The sequence below is a fragment of the Sciurus carolinensis genome, chromosome 10 (assembly GCF_902686445.1).
Source record: "Sciurus carolinensis chromosome 10, mSciCar1.2, whole genome shotgun sequence".
Classification (NCBI taxonomy): domain Eukaryota; kingdom Metazoa; phylum Chordata; class Mammalia; order Rodentia; family Sciuridae; genus Sciurus; species Sciurus carolinensis.
In genome coordinates, this window is record NC_062222.1 from 101,218,765 (window position 1) to 101,242,432 (window position 23,668).

Sequence of the window (23,668 nt, forward strand, 5' to 3'; positions counted from 1 at the left end):
AGCCCACAGAATGGGAAAAAAAAATCTTTACCATATGCATCTCAGATAGAGCATTAATCTCCAGGATATATAAAGGACTCAAAAAACTTAATACCAAAACAACAAATAACCCAATCAATAAATGGGGTAAGGAACTGAACAGACTCTTCACAGAAGAAGAAATATGATCAGTCAATGAATATAGGAAAAAATTTCCAACATCTCTAGCAATTACAGAAATGCAAATCAAAACTACACTGAGATTCCATCTCACTCTAGTCAGAATGGCAGTCATCAAGCATATAAGCAGCAGTAAATGTTGGCCAGGATGTGGGGGAAAAGGTACACTTATACTTTGCTGGTGGGAATGCAAATTGGTGCAACCACCATGGAAAGCAGTGTGGAGATTCCTCAGAAAACTTGGAATGGAATCACCATTTGACCCAGCTATCCCACTCCTTGGCCTATACCCAAAAGACTTACAATCAGCATACTACAGTGATGCAGCCACATCCTTGTTTATAGCAGCTCAATTCACAATAGCCAAGCTACGGAACCAACCTAGGTGCTTGTCAGCTGGTGAATGGATAAAGAAAATGTGGCACATATACGCAATGGAATAATACTCTTAAAGAAGAATGAAATTGTGGCATTTGCAGGTAAATGGATGGAACTTGAGAATATCATGATAAGTGAAATAAGCCAAACCCCAAAAAACCAAAGGCTGAATGTTTTCTCTGATATGCTTTCTATGATATGCAGATGCTGACTCACAGTAGGCGGGGGAGCAGGGAGGGAGAAGGGGAGGTTCGCCACACTGGACTGAGTGGAGTAGGGAGAAGGGAGGGGGGATGGGAATAGGAAAGAGAGTCTAGAATGAGTCAGTCATAACTTTCCTATGTTCATATATGAATACACTACCCGTATTACAGCCACATCAATATTTATAGCAGCATAGTTAACAACAGCCAAGCTATGGCACCAACCTAGGTGCCCTTTAACAGATGAATGGATAAAGAAATTGTGGTATAGATACATAATGGAGTATCGTTCATCCATAAAAAAGAATGACTTCATGACAATTGCTGGTGAATGGATGGACCTGGAGACTATCATGCTAAGTGAAATAAACCAATCCCCCAAACCAAAGGCTGAATGTTCTTTCTGATACGTGGATGCTCACACACAATAAGGGTGGTGGTGGGAGAATAGAAGTTTATTGGATTAGACAAGGGGGAATGGAAGGAAAGGGAGGTGGGTTAGGAATAGGAAAGACAGGGAATGAATCTGACACAATTTTCCTACAACAACCACAAACTACCTGTTTTTAATGGAATTTCAGGAGAGAACCAAGGTGAATGTTTGCATTGAATGAAGACTTGGCCTTCATTTGTGTTCCTGTGAACTTTAGGGTTTGCTTTGGCCAGGATTCCCCATTGTCCATGAATTTCAACAGCAGTGCACTTTAATAATATGGTATGGAATGGTGGAGAGAGCCCTTTACTTGAAACCAGGAGGCTTTGTTTCTAGTCCTGGTTTTTGTTACTTTGGGAAAGATTCTTAACTTTTCTAAATCTTAGCCTATTTGTGAAATGAGGGAGATGAGTTAGATGATGGCTAAGATTCCTTTCCATTCAAATGGTATGGTTTTGTTCAAGACTATTTATCTGTCATATAAATTAGATAAAGTGAACTCCACTCTACCTTAGGGCATGCAACGTGAAATCTTTTTCCTATCCCTGATGTTGAGACCTTTTGCTTCTAGAACTGAAGATAAGTCATATCCTAGTTATTCTCTGGGCCTTCCAAAAGCCTGCCTCCCATTTGGTAACTATGGTGTTGCTTACTGATTTGGGAACCACACATTTTTTTGTGGGCTGTTCTCCAGAGCATAGCTCACTTTTCCTGGTAACCTTTCTTGTAAGTAGTCATTTCTACCTTGTACTGAATATGTGTTGCACAGAGATGAAAGACAATTTCTAAAGAAGGGGTATTTGCATACCAACAGTTTCTCAGGAAGACAAAATAGAGTACCAGAATCTTAATATGAACTAAGAAGACCACCTTAGAGGCAAAGGGAAGAAGAGCTTTTCTCTGATAGTTTGGACAGCTCATGGATTAATGGGGTCTATAACCTAACTTCTTATTGAGAGACAACTATAAGTAGCAACAAAAGTATAAAGAAGTGCAAGATCCCAGTTCCTTTGTTTACGATAGTGATGCTCAATTCTACTAGCATGTATCATCATGATGTCCAGCCCCCCCAACCCCCCGCCCAAGACCAAGTATAGGAAAGAAAAAAAAAAAAAAGGAGAGTAAGGGGTGGAACCTGGACATCAGTATTAAAAACATCAACAACAACTCCATAGGTGAGTCTAGTGTACCCTTAGGACTGAGAACAATTCCTTTAGGAGCTTAACAGCTAGTTGAGAAATTAACATATGTATTGTTAGTTGCCTTTTCGTTGATGTGACCAAAATACTTGACAGGAACAACTTAGAGGAAAAGTTTACTTTGGCTCAAAATTTCAGATGACTCAGTCCATGCAAGGCTGACTCCATTGCTCTGGGCCTGAGGTGAGGTAGAATATCAAGGTTTAGAGCACAGTGGGGGGAAAACGGTTCAGCTCATGGCTGCCCAGAAGGAAAGAGAGAGAGAGAGAGAGAGAAAGGGGCCAGGGATAGTGGTAGTCCAAGGCCACATCTCCAGTGACCTTTGTCTTCCAGCCATGCCTCATTTGCCTGCAGTTACTACCCATTCGCCTGTCAATGGTTAATCCAGCAAATGGATTAATCCACTGATGAGGTTAGAGGCTAATCATTGCTTAAAATCTGCACCTCCGAACCTTGCTGTATTAGAGTCATTATGCCAACACATGAGCTTTTGGGGACATTCCAGATCCAAACCACAACATGTACATTAATTGCTACTTATCATACTACTCGTCATACAGATTGCTGTATGATGAGTGAGAGATTACTGGTACAGGAATTGGAAGGTTTTTAATCCATCAGAGTTATCAGGAAGGTCTACATCAAGGAGTCGAGTTCTGAATTGGTAGAGTTTTCATAGATGGAGAGAGAGGACTGGGGAGAGTTTTCTAGGTTAGGGAATGGATACTGCAAAAGGAGTCCCTAGAAATTAACTGTCTATTTTGACTGAAATGTGAATTGTTTGGGGAATAGTGGAAGTAGAGATTGGATGTCAGGTTGAAACCAGATTATGGACAGTCTCCAGGGTCAGAGTAAGGAATTTTTGTTTATCCTGCAGGTGTTGGAGAGATACTGAGGATTTCTGAAATGGCATGATCAATCTTTGAAGACTGCTTCAACGGGAATACGGGGTATGTAGTTTGAATAAAATAAGGCAAGAGCTTGGGGAAATGAAGGCCAGTGGTGCAGCTGCCGTCATAGTCCAGATGTGAGGTTGAAATGCTCTGAGGAGAACAGCAGTATGGTTTAACACTAATTAAATTTGTGTAGTGTTTTCATAATAAATATTTTTCCCACATTTCATTCAAACCTTGCATTAATCTTGTGGTATTTCCCTCCATACTTTATAAATGAAGGAACTGGTTTTCAGAGGTTAAGCTGTTATAAGGTAACCTTAAAAAACCCAGAGGAGCCTGATTGGATGATGGCCACTTGGTGGAAGAGTTATAAGGGCTCATTGGAGGTATCAGATTGAGTTGAAGATGGTAGAATCCCTCAGTAGTCTTTGGCTCTGCTATCAAATAGTCACTTAATGCTCTTCATGTGACTCATTTTTCCTCAATGCAATTACTTCTTGAAAAGGTGTGTTGGAGGCAAGGGAATAAAAGGCTGTCATTCATTCAGTTTATCTTAAATAAGGTCTTTGGACCTTTTCTGAGTATTTTTGGGTCTTCAGCTTAAAATTTTGTTGATTATTACAGGACCTGGTGTAGGTATGGACAGTATGGAGAGATGGGCTCCTGACACAGGACTGAGGACCTTCTCATCCAGGTGGATTCTTCCCTGAATGAGTTTAGCTATGACTGAGTTGGTTTCCTTTCTTTCATGGTTGAGGCAGGAGCCATAGAGAAGGGAACTGTGAAGTATGGTCGTGTAGACACCGGAAAACCTCCCTGTGGCCCTGGTGACTAGGGTGCTGTGTGGAGAGCATCCTCTTCTCAGAGCTGGAGTGTGAATTGAATCTACCACTGTGGCAACTCATTTTGTTCAAGAGTGTGTGATGTCTGTGTGGTCCTCTGTTTTGTGCACCAGCATCTTGAGACAAGTCAGTGTTGGCCTGAATAGCTGGTCACACAGTGAAATGAATTTTGCCCTCTGAGATTTTTGTTCCTTGCAATCAAATAGAAGAAGAATGTGCTAGAGAGCTAAAGGAGGCTGGGGAGAAATAAAAGAGGGAGTCATCCTCATGGGAAGCCTGGATTAGTTTTTCTTGTGAAATGACGTGGCAGGAGGGGGAGTGGGGTAGGAGATGAGGCTGAGCCTTTTTGCCCAGGGAAGTCTCAATCCAGGCTCAGAGAATAACGCTCAAGGGTCCAGTTAGGGTGAGAGGAAAAGCTGTATTGGTAATTTGAAATGACAACATCCTTGAGTAATTAAAATGTCACTTTTTCACTGTTTATTTTCTCACTTTAGAATACTGGTACCTTCAATGGCAGCAGAAGGAGTGATCAGAAGACCGAGATGAATTTTAACAGTATTCTAGAAGAGATTCTTATTAAAAGGTCCCAACAGAAAAAGAAGACCTCACCCTTAAACTACAAAGAGAGACTTTTTGTACTTACAAAGTCCATGTTAACCTATTATGAGGGCCGAGCAGAGGTAGGAGACAATCACTGCAATTTACTTTGCTGCCTTCTGTGTCAATATGTTTTATTATACTGCTCAGCTCTCCAATCTTATGGAATGAGCGGTGGGATGATGAAGTTAAGGTTGTGAGTTGTTACCATTTGAATGTGAAAGGTGAAGTTTAGCATGTGAATAGAAATTACAAATCTTTTATATTAATTACAGGTCTCATATATTGATGCTCATTTTATAAAAAATGTGCCAGAGAAAGTAAATTTCTCTGTCAATTTTAGATCCTTATGAATTCCTTAAGTGTATTGTATACTGTTTCCCACAAACCACCATATTATGTATCAAAGTCTTTCTTAACCAATATGTACTCTGTGTCCTTTGCTTTATAATAATGTTTCTTCATTATTAAATAGAAGCTACTTTAAACTGGTTAGTGATTTGGTGGTCCCAGCATGTCATTGAAGTTGACCTGAAGCAGAAATGTTCAGCTTTTTTCATGAAAGCTGCTACTACCAAGTTCCTGTGATGGGAACAAGGAGGGGCAGCTAAGAAACCTGGCCAGGAAGCACGTTCTTCAGGAGGGCTGTGATCAGCTAGCCCCTGGCTTTTCAGTTGCTTCTCCTTCTCCTTTCACCTCTGGATGAAGTGCGTGAATGGGTAGTCATCTCCAGCCCACTTTTTGGCTCTTGACATGTTGGGAATTGCATTTTTCTAGTACTGCCAATGTCCTCTCTCCTAGAAATATTTTTGGGTTCTAGGGAGTGACTGGGGACTGAGTTTTCCTTGGTTGGCCACAGGCTGTTGTGCACTTCGTTACAGTGGGCACTTGTGATCCTGATGTTTGGTTTTAGTTCTGTTTTTTTTTCCTAGAGTACCATCCTCAGAAGTTGATTTGCTTGTTCTGTTTTTGTCTTACTCCCACTGATTTCTCTGTGGTTTGGTTCCCCCAGTTCTGACAGAATTGCATTGTTTCTCATGAATGGTCTTCAACTCTGTCAAGTTCTGCTGGTCTTCAACTCTGTCAAGTTCATTGTGACCTGTGGGATTCTTTGGGTTCAGATAGATCATAGACTCTTATCCCTAAATCCCCAAAATGCTAAAATCCAAAACCTCAAAGACTCTTATTTGCAAAACCACATTTTAGTTGAAATCAATTTTTGTCTTTGTCCTATTCATTGTGAATATTTGTGTGTGCATACGGAAATATGAATGTGTTCAATTACGTGGGGCTGTCTCAGTCTCTGTGTTATATATTGTGTGGTATGTGTTCTGTATTTCATTTGTTAAATCTGAAAATTTCAGAAATTCAAGTGTTTCAGATAAGGAATATTACCAGAAATATTATTTTAAAATGTAAAGCAGTTTTTTTTTTTTTTTTGGTGTGTTCATGGTGCTGGGGATTGAACCCGGGGACTTGTGCATGCGAGGAAAGCCCTCTACGGACTGAGCTATATCCCCAGTCCTAAAGCAGTTTTTAAGGGAAACATTTACATGTTTTTGCTGTGTGGTAGTGATTTGTTAAAATTTGAATCTTATATAGTATGTTTAAGGAGAGAATAGAAATATAGCAGTGAACATGGTAAAATGTGGTTCTTTACTAACTAAAAAGCCTCAGAAACCTACATTATCTGCTTAGAAATATGCTTGATAATATTAAAACACATTGTAATTGTTAATTCACTTTGAAGATGATTGCTATACAGTTGTCCCTTGGTATCTGTGGGGGATTGGTTCCAGGCTTGTGCCTCAGATACCAAAATCTTCAGATGCTTAAATATCTTCTATAAAAAAAGGGTAAGTGCATATAACCTGCACATATTGTCTGATACTTGTTAAATCATCTCCAGATTACTCATAATACCTAATACAATATAAATGCTTTGTAAATAGTTGTTATACTGTATTGTTTAGGGAACAATGACATGCAAAAATAAAGTCAGTACATGGTCAGTGGGGATGCAGTTTTTTTCCCTTGGATATTTTCTATGTATGGACAGTCACATCTGTGGATGTAGGTCCTGCAGATATGGAGGGCTGACTGAATGAAGTTGAAAGTGCACTCATGCTTTATCTTAAGCACAGTGAAGAGAAATCTTTTATTCTTTTACTTCAGAACCCAACTTACTCTGCAGGCTTAGCTTCTGTGAGAACCAGAAAGGACAGAACGAAGTCGTGTCCAACATGTGAAATCCCACTGTGAACATTTCTGGTCAGATTCCATCTCCTTCCTGACTGCTGCTGACTGGTCCAGAGACCCTCATCCCATTGGCTTAATTCCTGCCTAATCTTTCACTCTTCTGGAAATACTGGGCACTTCTATCTTCCTGGGTTCTTCCCTCCTTGCCTGACATTCATTGGTGACCTACTAAAAAGCCTGTGGTTGCAGAGTAGTTTGCAGTGGTTGCAGAGTAGTTTGTTTCTCCCAGTTAAAAATAAATAATTGTGAGCTGGCCCACCGACTCCCATGCCGAGGTAGGACGCCATCGCTGAGCCTGCCTGCCTACCCCCTACTGCTGAGGGACACTGCACTTGCCTCTGTGCTGACTCAGCGCACCCTCGCTGGGGCTCCACATCTTCTTTGGAGGCTGGTGCGGGCATTTTGAATTATTCCTGAGGGCGTGGCCATCATCATGGGAAGGGCGGCTCCCTTTCTGAGACACCTACAGGAGACTGGAGGCCCTTTGACAAGACTCAGGATTCAAGAAGAGGAGGTATTGAGAGATTCGGGACCAACTCAGAGCCGCCGGGCGAGTCTCTCCCACTGGGCAAGGCTCCCTGGAATTCAGTAGTCCTGGAATGCAGGGAACTTCATGGAGTAGATTTGCCCAGTGAGACTCCCCTGCTGGAGCCGTGAATCCAGACAACCGGGAGCATTGCAGAGGAGGGCCGCCCAGCAAGAGGCTTCGGCGCAGAGTGAGGGTCCCAGGCCTGAGCAGCAGGTCCAGTCCCCAGGGAACGTCATAGAGGAGGGCCGCTCAGAGACAGAGTCCCTCGCAGGGCCAGGCCCCCCAGACCAGGTGGTAGTTCTGGGCCCCAGGGAACGTCACAGAGGAGGGCTGCCCAGCAAGATATCCCCACTGGGTGAGTCTTCCCCGCCGGGCGAAGCTTTCCAACCAAGGTGGTAGATCCAGAGACATAGGCCCAGATCAGCTATGCCCCAGCCCACATTCTAGTCCCCCTTTTGACTGACCATTGGTCAACAAGTGGAGGCGCCTCTGCCCACCAGTAGGAAATATAACCTACCTGAAGGCCACCACCCCTAGAGGGACAGCTTCCTTGTGTATCACTGCATTATCAAGTTCCTGCAAGACTTCAGGCTACTGAAGGCTAGGAGGTGAGTTATTGGAAATCTACAGGGACACTATAAGTCAATAGAGGAAATCTGCAATATCTCAGAGTTTCACTACTAGAGGAGTAGATACCTGACCAATATGAGAAAACAAGGGAAGAAATGTCCCAAACAAACCTAGATGCTACATCAATAAAATCCAATGACAGCATGGCAGAAGAAATGTCAGAAAGGGAGTTCAGAATATACATAATTAAAATGATCAGAGAAGCAAACAATGAGATGAAAGAGCAAATGCAGACTTTGAATGATCGCACCACTCAACAGTTAAAAGAGCAAATGTGGGAAGCAAAAGATCATTTCAATAAAGAGAGAAACTGAAAAAAAGCCAAACAGAAATCCTTGAAATGAAGGAAACAAACCAAATTAAAAAGTCCATAGAAAGCATAACCAATAGGATAGAATACCTGGAAGACAGAACCTCAGACATTGAAGACAAATATTTAATCTTGAAAACAAAGTTGACCAAACAGAGAAGATTGTAAGAAATCATGAACAGAATCTACAAGAATTATGGGATATCATGAAAAGGCCAAATTTAAATTATTGGGATTGAGGAAGGCTTAGAGAAACAAACCAAAGGAATGAACAATCTATTCAATGAAATAATATCAGAAAGTTTCCCACATCTGAAGAATGAAATGGAAAATCAAGTACAAGAGACTTATAGGACTCCAAATAAACAAAATTACAATAGACCCACACCAAGGTACATTATAATGAAAATACCTAACATACAAAAAAAAAGACAGAATTTTAAAGGTTGCGAGAGAAAAGAATCAAATTACATTCAGTGGGAAACCAATACGGATATCAGCAGATTTTTCAACCCAGACCCTAAAAGCTAGAAGGGCCTGGAACAACATTTTTCAAGCTCTGAAAGAAAACGGATACCAACCAAGAATCTTATACCCAGCAAAACTTACCTTCAGATTTGATGACAAAATAAAATCCTTCCACAATAAACAGAAGCTAAAAGAATTTACAAAAAGAAAGCCAGCACTACAGAACATTCTCAGCAAAATATTCCATGAGGAAGAGATGAAATACAATGATGTAAATCAGCAAAGGGAGGAACTAGCCTAAAGGAATAGCCAAATAAAGGAGAAACCAAGTCATGTCAAAAAACAAAAAATAAGGGGCTGGAGAGATAGCTCAGTCGTAGAGTGCTTGCCTTGCAAGCACAAGGCCCTGGGTTCGATCCCCAGCACCAAAAAAAAAGAACCAAATGACTGGGAATACAAATCATATCTCAATAATAACCCTGAATGTTAATGGCCTGAACTCATCAATCAAAAGACATAGACTGGAAGATTGGATTAAAAAGGAAGATCCAACAATATGCTGCCTGCAAGAAACTCATCTCATAGAAAGGGATACCCACAGACTAAAGGTGAAAGGATGGGGAAAAACATACCATGCACATGGACACAGCAAAAAAGCCGGAGTATCCATCCTCATATCAGATAATGTGGACTTCAAGCCAAAGTTAGTCAGAAGGGATAAAGAAGGACATTTCATACTGCTTAAGGGAAGCATAAATCAGCAAGACATAACAATCATAAATATCTATGCCCCAAATAGTGGCTCATCCATATACGTCAAACAAATCCTTCTCAATTCCAGAAATCAAATAGACCACAACACAATAATACTAGGTGATTTTTTTTTTTTTTTTTTTTTTTTTTTTTTTTTTTTTTTGGTGGTGCTAGGGATTGAACCCAGGGCCTTGTGCTTGCAAGGCAAGTACTCTACCAACTAAGCTGTATCCCCAGCCCCAATACTAGGTGATTTTAACACACCTCTCTCACCACTGGACAGATCTTCCAAACAAAAATTGAACAAAGAAACCATAGATCTCAATAACACAATCAATAATTTAGACTTAACAGATATATATAGAATATACCATCCAACAAAGAGTGAATACACTTTCTTCTCAGCAGCACATGGATCCTTCTCTAAAATAGACCATATTCTATGCCACAAAGCTACTGTTAGCAAATACAAGAAGATAGAGATACTACCTTGTATTCTATCAGATCATAATGGATTGAAATTAGAAATAAATGACCGAATAAAAAACAGAAACTACTCCAACACCTGGAGATGAAATGATATGCTATTGTATGACGAATGGATAACAGAAGACATCAGGAGGGAAATAAAAAAATTCTTAGAGGTAAATGAGAACAAAGATACATCATATCAAAATCTCTGGGACACTATGAAAGCAGTACTAGAGGAGAATTTATTTCATGGAGTGCATTCAATAAAAGAAGAAAAAAATCAACAAATTAATGACCTAACACTACAGCTCAAAGCCCTAGAAAAAGAAGAACAGAGCACCATGAAAAGTAGTAGAAGACAAGAAATAGTTAAAATCAGAGTTGAAATCAACGAAATTGAAACAAAAGAAACAATTGAAAAAATTGACAAAATAAATAGTTGGTTTTTGAAAAAATAAACAAAATTGATACACTAACAAAGAGAAGGAGAGAGAAAATTCAAATTACTAAACTTCAGAATGAACAGGAAATATCACAACAGACACGAGTGAAATACAAAACATAATTATACTCCAACAAAATAGAAAATTTTGAAGACATCAACAGGTTTCTAGAGACATGTGAATTACCTAAACTGAACCAGGAGGACATACGCAATTTATATAGATCAATTTCAAGTAACGAAATAGAAGAAGTCATCAAAAGCCTACCAACAAAGAAAAGTACAGGACCTGTTGGGTTCTCAGCTGAGTTCTACAAACTTTTTTTTTTTTTTTTTTTGTGGTACTGGGAATTGAACTCAGGGCCTTGTGCTTGCGAGGCAAGCACTCTACCAGCTGAGCTATCTCCCCAGCCCTCTACAAAACCTTTAAAGAAGAGCTCATTCCAATACTTCTCAAAGTATTCCATGAAATAGAAGAGGAAGGAGCCCTCCCAAACTCTTTCTATGAAGCCAATATCACCCTGATACCTAAACCAGACAGAGACACATCGAGGAAAGAAATTTCAGACCAATATCCTTAATGAACATTGATGCAAAAATTCTCAACAAAATTTTAGCAAATCACATACAAAAATATATTAAAAAGATAGTGCACCACGATCAAGTGGGTTTTATCCCAGGGATGCAAGGTTGATTCAACATTTGGAAATCAATAAATGTTATTCACCATATCAACAGACTTAAAGTCAAGAATTACATGATTATTTCAATAGATGCAGAAAAAGCATTTGATAAAATATTGCATCCCTTCATGCTCAAAACACTAGAAAAAATAGGGATAGTGGGAACATTCCTTAACATTGTAAAAGTCATCTATGCTAAACCCATGGCCAATATCATTCTAAATGGTGAAAAACTGAAAGCATTCCCCCTAAAAACTGGAACAAGGCAGGGATGCACTCCGTATTTCACCACTTCTATTCAACATTGTCCTCCAAACTCTAGCCAGAGCTATTAGACCAAAGAAATTAAAGGGATATGAATAGGAAAAGAAGAACTCAAACTATCTCTATTTGCTGATGACATGATTATATAGTTAAAGGAACCAGGAAATTCCACCAGAAAACTTTTAGAACTCATAAGTGAATTCAGTAAAGTAGCAGTATATAAGATATTGATCTTATATAAATCTCATTAATCTAATGCATTTTTTTTACATAAGTGATGAATCTTCAGAAAGAGAAGTTAGGAAAACTACCCCATTCACAATAGCCTCGAAAAAATAAAATACTTGGGAATCAATCTCACAAAAGAGTGAAAGACCTCTACAGTGAGAACTACAGAACACTAAAGAAAGAAATTAAAGAAAACCTTAGAAGATGGAAAGATCTCCCATGTTCTTGGATAGGCAGAATTAATATTGTCAAAATGGTCATACTACCAAAGTGCTATACAGATTCAATGCAATTCCAATTAAAATCCCAAAGATGTACCTTACAGAAATAGAGTAAACAATCATGAAATTCATCTGGAAGAATAAGAAACCCAGAATAGATAAAGCAATCCTTAGCAGGAAGAGTGAAGCAAGGGGTATCGCAATACCAGACCTTCAACTATACTACAAAGCAATAGGAACAAAAACGGCATGGTATTGGTACCAAAATATACAGGTAGATCAATGCTACAGAATAGAGGACATGGACACAAACCCAAATAAATACAATTTTCTCATACTAGACAAAGGTGCCAAAAATATGCAATGGAGAAAAGATAGCCTCTCCAACAAATGGTGCTGGGAAAACTGGAAATCCATACGCAGTAGAATGAAACTAAACCCCTCTCTCTCACCCAACATAAAACTCAACTCAAAATGGATGAAGGACCTTGGAATCCGACCAGAGACCCTGCATTTTATAGAAGAAAAAGTAGGTCCAAATCTTCAACATGTTGGCTTAGGATCAGACTTCCTTAACAGGACTCCCATAGCACAAGAAATAAAAGCAAAAGAATCAATAACTGGGATAGGTTCAAACTAAAAAGCTTTCTCTCAGCAAAGGAAACTATCAGCAATGTGAAGAGAGAGCCTAAAGAGTGGGAGAAAATCTTTGCCACCCATACTTCAGATAGAGCACTAATTTCCAGAATCTATAAAGAACTCAAAAAACTCTACACCAATAATACAAATAACCCAGTCAACAAATGGGCTAAGGAAATGAACAGACACTTCACAGAAGATCTACAAGCAATCAACAGATGTATGAAAAAATGTTCACCATCTTTAGTAATAAGAGAAATGTAAATCAAAACTACCCTAAGATTCCATCTTACCCCAATTAGAATGGCGATTATCAAGAATACAAGCAACTATAGGTGTTGGCAAGAATGCTGGGAAAAAGGTACACTCATACATTGCCGGCGGGGTTGCAAATTAGTGCAGCCACTCTGGAAAGTAGTGTGGAGATTCCTTAGAAAACTTGGAATGGAACCACCATTTGACCCAGCTATCCCACTCCTTGGCCTATACCCAAAGGACTTAAAATCTGCATACTACAGAGATACAGGCACATCAGTGTTCATAGCTGCTCAGTTCACAATAGCCAGATTGTGGAACCAACCTAGATGTCTTCAATTGATTAATGCATAAAGAAACTGTGGTGTATATATATATATATATATACATATATATATATATATATATACACACACACACAATGGAATATTACTCAGTGATAAAGAATAATAAAATTATGGCATTTTCAGGCAAATGGATGAAATTGGAGAATATCATGCTAAGTGAGATAAGTCAATCTCAACAAACCAAAGGACAAATGATTTCACTGATAAGCGGATGATGACACATAATGGGAGTGGGAGGGGGGCAAGAATGGAGGAAGTGGGGACTGTATAGAGGGAAAAGAGGGGTGGGAGGGGTGGGGGGAAGGAAAAAATAGCAGAATGAATCAAAAACTATTACCCTGTGTAAATGTATGATTACACAAATGATATGCCTCTACTTCATGTACAGAGAAACAAGATGTATCTCATTTGTTTACAATAAAAATAAATTTAAAAAAAGAGTAAAAAAAAAAACCCAAATGTTATATTCAATGATAGCTGGTTAAAGTAAGAACGGAACTCGCTACAGAGTTCAAAGAACCCTCAGAGAAGAGGAAACCAGAGATATGGGTGGGCAGATGGACAACAAAACAGGAGGTGAAAGAAGACTTTTAGGGCCAGTGAGACAGCGTCAGTTGATCAATCTACTGAATCTTTTACATACTTAGTCATTTAATATATGTATACTTGCTCAGTTGTTCTTATATTACCTCAGTGTACTTTTTAATTGTAATTATAATATGTACAGCATTTCCAAAAGTCCAAGCTTGTGTAAACGTGGAAAAACGATTCACTTCTTCCTCGTCAAGATTAGCATGTTGAAATGTGACCTCCATAAATTTTCTCTGTACATAAAAACCTGACACTTAACAACAACAACAAAAAGTCAGTATTAAAAATTAAGAATTTTAAGGTAAGAATCATAATTCTTGAAATAACATTGATTTTGCCTATTTTGGGCTAATTCTCACATTACAGCTCTCAGCCTGTCCTCTGGGTGAGTCCCGTAGCACCTATTTTTTTTGTGTGTGTGTGTCTTTCCCAGTTGGGTGAATATGCTCAGTTCTTTTATTTCCATGGACATTCTTCTGGTTTTTATCTCTCTAGCATTAGAAGTGATGATTCAAAAAGTGCTGTGAGTTGGGTATTGCATGAGAATCAGCAGGAGTTTTAATATTTTGTTAAAAATGTAAGATTCTAGAAGTGGGTTAGAAAAACCTTGGCAGCTATTTGGGGTTAAAATAAACAGCCTAGAGATATTTAAATTGTCATAATTCTCTTATTTTTAAAAGAAAAACAGGGAAGAGGCTGTTTATGGATCCTGTAACTACAATTAGTAGTGTCTTCACAGCAATTAAGTGGTTACTAGTACTAGGTTGAAACTCTTAGTTAATAATAATGGCAAACAGACATCCATTCTTTCCTTATTCTCTGGACTCCATCTCCTTCAACATGGCAACAAACTTATTGAAATTCTTCCTATTGTGTTAGGGCCATTTGTGCTTTTCAAAGTATATTGAGAAATTCTGTTCTAGATGACAAGATCCAATCAAGCCCTTTCCTGAAAACCTTATATTGCAAAACCTATGTTCCAGTGACTCCATTGGGTTATTCTTCAGTTTGTCCTCCTTTCTCTTCTGGTGGTAAGTCCATTAGCACTGTGGTTCTGTACATTCTAATGAACTGAAAAAGATCTACCTGACAGTTTATATTGTTTGATCTTACTCATAATAACACAGAACAAAGGACCATGAAGGTTTCGCAAGAGATGTTGCTTTGTAATTGTGGAACTAAGTGACACATGGGATAGGCCACTTGATGTTCCATTGGAGACTCCATGTAATACTGACATGGGAACCAGGGAGGAGCAGAACTGGAGCTTAATCAGGAAAAAGACCAACTGGATAAAGAAGAGGAAAAAAAAAAAGAATAGATTTCTACATGTTGACTTGCTGAATAAAATAAATTTCAAGTATTAATTAAATTGACAACCATTGTTTGCTAGGAGATTAGGAGTTTTTTTTTTTATTTTTTTTTGTATTAGGGATTGAACCCAGGAGTGCTTAACCACTGAGCCACATCCCCCAGCCTTTTTATTTATTATTTGGAGAGAGAGTCTCGCCAAGTTGCTTATGATCTCACTAAGTTGCTGAGTCTGGCTTTGAACTTACGGTCCCCCTGCCTCAGCCTCCCAAACTGCTATGGTTATACCACGCCCAGCAGGAATTTTTATAATTGGACTTTGATGATCTTAATTTGGTTGGTTTGTTGCCGGTAATACTGCCCTGGTATGGACACTGGCAAGTAGTTTATAATATCAAAGGAATAGGTTGACTAGTAGAATCAGACATTCTACCTCAGATGTTCATTATGAGAACTCCCAGGTCTCAAACTTTTAGTCATATTCAGCTGTGATTTATTATAGCGAAGGATACAAAGCAAAATCAGGAAAGCAAACAGGTGCCTAGGGCCTAGTGCAAGCATCCAAGAGTCTTTTCCTGGTGGAGTAACAAGGATGTGCATTTTTCTCCAGCATTGAATTCTGACAGAAGATCTCTGCTATTATTAGAGACTCAGTGTCCAGTGTGTTTGTTGGGGACTGGTCCCATAGACACCGTCTGCATAGTGTATACCAAAACTACAGACTCTGGAAGGAAAGTAGATGGTCAACAGAAACCATAGTCTTGTACACTTGAGGCACAGTGAGACACCCTCATCAGTATTGGGGATGGTGGGATCCTTCCAGAGTTCAAACTGCCGGATTCCAGCTGAGGCCCAACATTGTAAACAGGTCTTCCTTAGGATAACAGTCTCTGGCTGTTACAGTAACTGTTTTTTGCACATTAGTTATAAGAGTGATACAATATTTTGATTGCTAACTACATGCCAACTGCAGTGCTAAGTACCTGACATATATAATTTCCTTTATTTCTCTAGGCAATGCTATATTAAGTCTTATTAGACTTCATTTCAAAACAAGGAACTGAGGCATGGAAAGGTTAAAAACTTTCATAACATATAAATTACATACACATGTAAGAAATTGCAGGGCTGTTCTTTAGAGCCTATCTTCAAAACATTCCAGGGAAAATGCATTCCAGGGAAAATGGGGGCAGTGGTTATTACAGCTCTCCAGAATATAGATAACGTTTTATTTTAAAACTTTTGAGAATATTTTTATTTATTACTTTTGTTATGACTTTTTAAGACTTTTTTGGTAATAGGAAAAGTTAACACCAAACAGGGCTTTTTGTCCTTTTTACTTCTAATTGGATGTTCTAGGATGTTCTTCACTTTTTATGTATAGTTTAAATATTACTTTCATTATATATATATTTTATCTTCTTAACACCTCCTTTTCATCACAATTTCAACTCCAAAACACATCTGATTGACTATCAAATGCATATATGTAACATATGTATATATATATATATGTGTGTGTCTACATATATATGCTTATCTATAGATATGTTTATCTATACATATAAAAGGAGATTAGTCAAAATGCTTTCTTTTTAAAAAATTATTTATTTATTTAATTTTGATTCATTGTATTCAAAGTGCATTCTGATGTCATGTATAACTAATTAGAGCAAATTAAAAAATACAAAAACAATAACAACAAAAGAAAACAAAACAAAAATCTCAAACCAAAACAAAAAGGAGATGTATTACGGGAATTGGATCACACGATTATGGAGGCTGAGAAGTTTTGTGATATGCTGTTTGCAAACTGGAGACCCAGAAAAGCCAGTGCAAGTTCAAAGGCCATAGCTAGGGAACCAGTGATGGAAATCCCAGCATAAGAGCAGGAACTGACAAGACGAGGTGTCCCAACTCCAGCAGTGAGGCAGGAGAGGCACAAATTCCTTTTTCTTCTACCTTCTGTTCTGTTTAGGATAGGATGATGACCACACATTGAGGAGGGCAGTCTACTTTGGAGTCCATCAATTCAGATGCTACTCTCATGTGCAAACACCCTCACAGACATACTGAAAAACAGTGCTTAATCTGGGCACCTTGTAGCCCATTCAGGTTGACACATAAAATTAAACATCACTTTGAGATGATGTTTAATTTCTTTCCCTCTGCTACAGTTTATTACAAACCTTGATCTTGTCTTTTAGGTGGATTACTGCCTTATCTGATTTATTTCTTGGATTATCACCTTTGATTATTCAGCTATCAGGGGGATGTTTAAAAGCTATAGATTCTCTAGGATCAAGTTAAAATGCCTTAACTTGGAAAGCAGGGTGCTTTATGCAGTTTTTTCACCCTTTCCTCTCTCTCCCTCCATTCTCAGCTATTTTTTGTCTGTTTTTTATTAACCTGTAATTGCTGTTTTACATTTTGCCTTTGATAACATTGCCCAGTCTGCTCAGAGTGACATATTCCTCTGCCTGTGGTCCAGGATCCAACTATCTACCCACTTACTATGGCACAAGTCTATCAACACCCTGGAAATCCCTCATACTTCTGTATGGTTGACTGGGTCATATTAGGGTTGTTTTCTTGACCAGTTCAGGAAGCTGGAAGCTCTCAACCATGCAGAGATGAGAGTCTACCAAGGTTCTGAGATGATCTGATGTTTCTTTCTTACTTGCATCCTTAGATTAGGTGGATGCCCAAGTGGGAACCCTAAACTTATAGGGCCCTCCTGAAGTTTTGTATCTTTCAGCAGTTTCTTGAATTCTAGGGAGTTAATGTGGAGTGGAAAAAATAGTTTATTTTACTGCAGGGTAGTTGCAAGCATTTGCATCAAACCTAAGAGGTTACCAGGAAGTTCACTAGTTTGCAAAAAGTGGTGTGGCTCTCAATACCATGGTGCCTTCTCTCTGAGGGTTATATTCCAAGACCCCCAGTGGATGCCTGAAATCATGGCTAGCACCAGACCCTATACATATTTTTCCTACATATACTTATAGTCAAGTTTAATTTATAAATTATGCACAATAAGTAATTAATAACTAATAGTAAACTAGAACAATTAGAAGAATAAATAATAAAATTGCCAACTTTGCTACTGTTGGCTCAGGGAACATTATTAAGTAAAATAAGGATTACTTGAACAAAAGCACTGTGATGCTGCTACTGCTGATCTGGTACCCAAGTTGGCTGTTAATTGATTCATGGACCTATAGTCTTGGCCAAAGGATGAGTCACATACGAGGTGGGATGGAGTAGGACAGCCTGAGATTTCAGAACATTACTGAGAATAGCATGAAACTTAAAACTTAGGAATTTTTTTTTCTGGAATTTTCCATATAATTTGGTAATTGAGACCTCGGAAAGCAACACTGTGACTAAGTGAGGGACACTGTAGTCCGTGGACAGTACTTTGGTTAATGTGTGACACGATTTTTCTGGCTCTGAAAATTCTCAACTATATTATCCCATGAAAACTCATTTTCCTCTTGGAAATAATTCTCCTTGTTTCTGAAATAAGGTAGCATAAAAAAACTTTCTTTTTATGTCTCCATTTTTTCTGTCTCTTCTGTTTCTGATTTATATCTGTCTTCTTATTCTATTCTTTTGGTTCTTTCTTATCATTTATCACTTAAAGTTTCAAGTTCAAGGGTCTGACTTATCTTTTTAATTTTTCAGGTTACCTAGCTTCGTTTAATAAAATAATAGTCACTTTTTTCCTGAGGAAGCTGAAATCTACTGAAGATAGATGAGGGTAGCAATACCATTACCTTCATCCACATCCCTAATATATTTTGGTAACTTTTTTTTTTTTTTTTTTGGTGGTGGTGGTGTTGGGTATTGAACTCAGGGCAGTAACTTTTCACCTTGCTACAGTTTCAAACTTACAGAAAATTTACAATAATAGTTTAATAATACATAGAATACATAATAGTATATGAAACTAAGTAATGATTCTCTTCCCCGCCCCCCAGAATCATTTGAGACTTAAGTTGCAGACATTGTCCCCCCACTTTTACAACTAAATAGGTCATTGTGTGTTGTCTAGGAACAAGGACATTCTCTTCTATAACCACAATACAATGATCAATATTGAGACGTTTAATCCGAGTCCATAGTCACATTACATTTGTGGTCCCTCTGGTGTCTTTATAGTGCTTTCTCAACCTCCTTCCTTCTCCACCCCCAAATCTGGGATCTAATCCATGATCACACATTGCATTTAGTTAGTTAAGAAATAAAGTTTTAAAAATGTTCATGGTGAGAGGAAGAGACGTGTGGAAGTGTGCTCTTCTTTGTTCCATATTTAAAATGCCGATGATATTGTGAATCCCCATGGATTGCTTGTGAGAGTCTACAAATATGAAATCAGATTTAAAGATTGTTCAGTGTCATGTATTTTCTTATTCCTCTTCTTATGTGCATCATTAGAGACTGAAGATCCCCTTCCCTACAAAGAAATTATTTTAGCATGATCCACAAGGAGAGTAAAATTCAATTATTACTGTTTTTCATATCTCTCACCTCCTCCTTTTCTGGTTTTAACTTTTTATTCTTTTGTATAGAAAACAGGAGTTAGGCACATTGGGATTTTTTTATGTAGTATTTGTAATTTTTTTCTACAGTAATACTATAAATCAAGAGAGAGGTTTATTCAAAGGTTCGATTCTCCTGCAACTTAAAAGTAGAAGCAATAAAAATATTCTCGATCTTAAAAAACACTCTTGCATCTGGCTGGATAGTTATGTTCTATTCACTGATTATTTGTAGTATGAGGAGAGATATAGTGGCTGCAAGAATAATCAGCCTCTTTGCTCAGAAAAGGTATCATCTGGTTTATTTTATTCATAAAACTTGGCTTTCAGCAATTTTTAGTGATATCAACAAGTCAAATTTCCATCAAAGTTTTATTTAGCTATTTTTCCACTGAATGTATTCAGAAGACTGTGCTGTAGGCACGGAAAGCAATTATGAAGAGATTCGTTCCCAGAAAGTTTGGGAAATGGTCTCAGAACTGAAATAATCAGTGTGTCTACTCATCCCTCCTTTCCCATTTGCTTATTTGAAGGAAACTTGTCTTAGTCAGAACTATATGCAGTTTTTTGAAAAAAACTTTTTATGAAGAACTGCATTTGGCATTGTGATTTATGTAAATTGAATTTTATTTCTCTGCAATACCATAAAGTACTGGACTAGAGATTTTTTTTTTTTTTAACCCAGGGCATTGTACTTGCAAGGCAAGCATTTTACCAACTGAACTATATCCCCAGCCCTGGAGATTCTTAGATTCTTTGAAGCTATTTATTGTAACTAGTAGTTTCTATTAAGCGTTTATTGATGAGGATAGGTATTATGACACTTATCCTGGGAGACAGTTGAAAAAGAGACTGAATTGTATGAGTGGAGGAAGCTTTGGTGTCAAAAGCTTTTTCTGGGAGTGGAGGTAGGAAGGGATTAGGGAAAGTTTCTACTTGGGCTTCCAAGAATTGGTGTGTGAGCAATGATAGACATAGCTGGCCCATGCCATACAGAGGGAAGAGTGTGTGCAGTGGCCCTGGGGTGAAACTGGACTCAGTGTGTTTATGGAATGTTTTCTTCCTAGACCTATATAGATTTATATAACTGATAATTACTCATACAAAGTGGTAACTGATTTGTTAGTAATAAAGAGGAATTGTACAGTTTTAGAACTTGAAGAGACTTTGAAGAATGACATCCAGATTTTTTTACTTATGGAAACGGAGGATAAGGAGATGATTTGCTCTAGGCTACCCAATAGCTGATTGCCTATACTGAAGCTCATGTCAGGATGTTCCTCGATTAGTCTCTGCACTTGCATTGCTTTAGTTCTGGAAAGGGTGTCTCAGTTGCCCAAGTAGGTGAAAGATCTGTACAGCTTCAGACAATGTGGTGGTTGCAGTTATAACAGATATCACTGGGCTGGGGATGTAGCTCAGTGGTTGATTCCTTGCCTACATTGTGTGAGGTCCTGGTCTCCATTCCCGGTACCACAAAAAAGAAAAAGATGAATAATGGATAGCATTTAAGGACTATTCAGACCTCTGTGCTCGAAAACACTTGACACTATCCTATCTTTGAAGCTTTGTTCCTGCAGTGCATGACAGCACTCCTCTCCAGTTATGGGAACCCATCTCAGGTGCTCTTAAGAGGGAGACCTGGGACATTCCCCTGGTTGTAAATGCCTTGCCCTTTCTAAGCTACTGTTATATCTGTCTGCATTATTTTTATTGCCTTTTTTGCTTATCAACTATCTGAACATAATAATCTCCCTGAGGGCAAAAATGGTTGCTTCATAATTTAAGCATATTATACCATACCTTGTGCCCATTAACTCAAGAAAGTTTTTGTTGGTAATGGTTAAAATGCTGCTGATTAGTAAGAATTTAAAGAAATCAAGAAGATCTTTAGATCTTTGTGAGAGTGCTTTCCCATATAATTTTGTTTCATTTTTTTTTTTTTTTAATTTTTGGTTGTAGGTGGACACAATACCTTTATTTTATTTATTTATTTTGATGTGATACTGAGGACTGAACCCAGTGCCTCATACAAGCTAGGCAAGTGCTTTACCACTGAGCTACAATCCCAGCCCTTCATTTTGTTTTTTGAGGAGATACATTATTTAAATTTAGACATGGAAGTATGTCCATTTAATATTTATTGGTATTAATTGCTCCCACAAAGTAAAAGGTGGATATTATTACCAGCAACCAGCAAAGGTGGATATTATTACTATAAGCTGTCAGAAGAGCTCATGTGACAATCTGAGAAAGTGAAACATTTTGAATTGTTTCTGTGACTGTTTCAGATGTGTCAACTCTTAACCATTGGTTGATGCTGGTTAGTTAGATACGCATAGACCATAATGCACGGATTGGGGCTTAGAAACACTTATGTTACTCAGGAATTGATCTAGTAGAATTAATTCTTTTAACTGTATTAAGGGAACTCTTGGCATTATCAGCTTTGGGTTTTGTGCACTATATTCCTTTTTTTTCATGTGTCAGTACTTTTAATGTTATATACATCTAATTATAACAAAAGACAACTATAACAAGATGAGACCCTCTGATTCATGAACAGCACACTATCTTACAGTAAACTGAGTTTATATTCCACCATCAAATGTGGTTTGCCCATTAGTTCACTTTGAGATAGATCATTAAGAATATCTTCAAATCCAATAGTCTCATCATTACCCCTCAAAATATCCAGGGAAAGATTTGAGCTTGAAAGAAATGGAAGACGCTGAACCTTCTGCACTGCCTTAAATTCCATTTGTAATTTTAGAGGAGCAAGTAGACCTTGGATGTTTCTCAGTGTATAAAAATTCTTTTTATCTTGGTTGAGCTGGAAATTTTCTTCTGATAATTCAAGAGGATGATTGGGCAAAAGTTCATTTTTCACACAAGAAAAACCTTTCTGAAGAAGATTGTGACTTTCAAAAGGCCCACTTGCTGAAAGTTCTGAAACTGGAATACTGTCTTTTAGTTAAGATCCAAGTCCTCTGGCATACATGTTCACACCAGCCAGGGAACACCACTCAGCCCCGTTACCGTCAGTCGGCCCTACCGCTCACTTCCGTTTCCTGTGCATTATATTTCTAAGATAAATATTAAAGTTTGATGATTACTATTTCAGATAAAAACATAGTTATATCCTCATTACCAAAACTCTTCCTTTCCCTTTGAAAATTTTTAATTTTAGAAAACTAATATTTGCGTGATTCCACCCTGGTAAAGACCTGAAAAGAAAAATGGTCAAAATATGTACAAATAAACAAATGAGTAAGACATTTCCACGAAACCTCTAATGATTTCTAACAGATTATGGGAAGAAAATTTTTCACATAATCCTAGGTCTTTGAGAACACCTTTTCACTTCCTTTATTCTGAGTAGTCATGTAGCTATAGCTGTTCCTTAATTTTATTTGCCGCTGCAAAAGTAACATGAATAGGTGTAATTCCTTGCTCACGAGATTGGAGCCTGGTAAATTTTGCTCCTTTTAGAAGCTTATGGATATAATTTCTGAGGAGAAGAGACTCCGTCCATACACTAATTTGTGGAATCTTTTTTTTTTTTTTTCCTGTGGTGCTGGGGATTGAACCCAGGGCCTTGAAAATACTAGGCAAGCACTCTACCAACTGAGCTCTGTCCCCAGCCCCACTGTAATTTGTAATGCAAGAGTCATCCATTTTGTTTTCGTTTATTCTTCTTTTGTACAGCAGAGAGTAAGTGAGTATGCCCCGGATGGAGAAATCAAAAGATGAATGGTCCTGGCTTCCTTAAGCTCCCAGTCTGATTTTGCTGAAGCTCTGCCTTTCTGGGCTCATGGTAGCTTACTTTCTCTTATGCTGCCTCCACTCTGCTGTGAAGGTGACCTTGAGACTTGGAGTTCCTGTTTCTTATCTTTGTATGCCATTGTGGTTTTGACCCTTACCATGCGTTTCTGGATTGCCCAGGACTCAGTCTCACTGGCTTTTGGATTTCAGTTGTGAGGTGGGGCCGTTGCACCTCTGGGATTTCCAGGTTTCCT

The 23,668-nt window shown here is 38.3% G+C and overlaps 1 protein-coding gene and 1 pseudogene across 3 annotated transcripts in view; one reads left to right on the forward strand and one right to left on the reverse strand.

Annotated features, from left to right (window-relative positions):
• Tec (tec protein tyrosine kinase) overlaps positions 1 to 23,668 on the forward strand; it is a 119,516-nt gene that overhangs the window by 30,599 nt on the left and 65,249 nt on the right. For all 3 annotated transcript variants that reach the window (XM_047566868.1, XM_047566867.1, XM_047566870.1), the window contains exons 2-3: positions 3,250 to 3,322; positions 4,605 to 4,790. In XM_047566868.1, coding sequence (XP_047422824.1) covers positions 4,653 to 4,790 — 138 coding nt within the window. In that variant the 5' untranslated portion in view covers positions 3,250 to 3,322; positions 4,605 to 4,652. The remainder of the gene's footprint in view (positions 1 to 3,249; positions 3,323 to 4,604; positions 4,791 to 23,668) is intronic.
• On the reverse strand, positions 22,225 to 22,650 carry LOC124994673 (proteasome maturation protein-like; annotated as a pseudogene).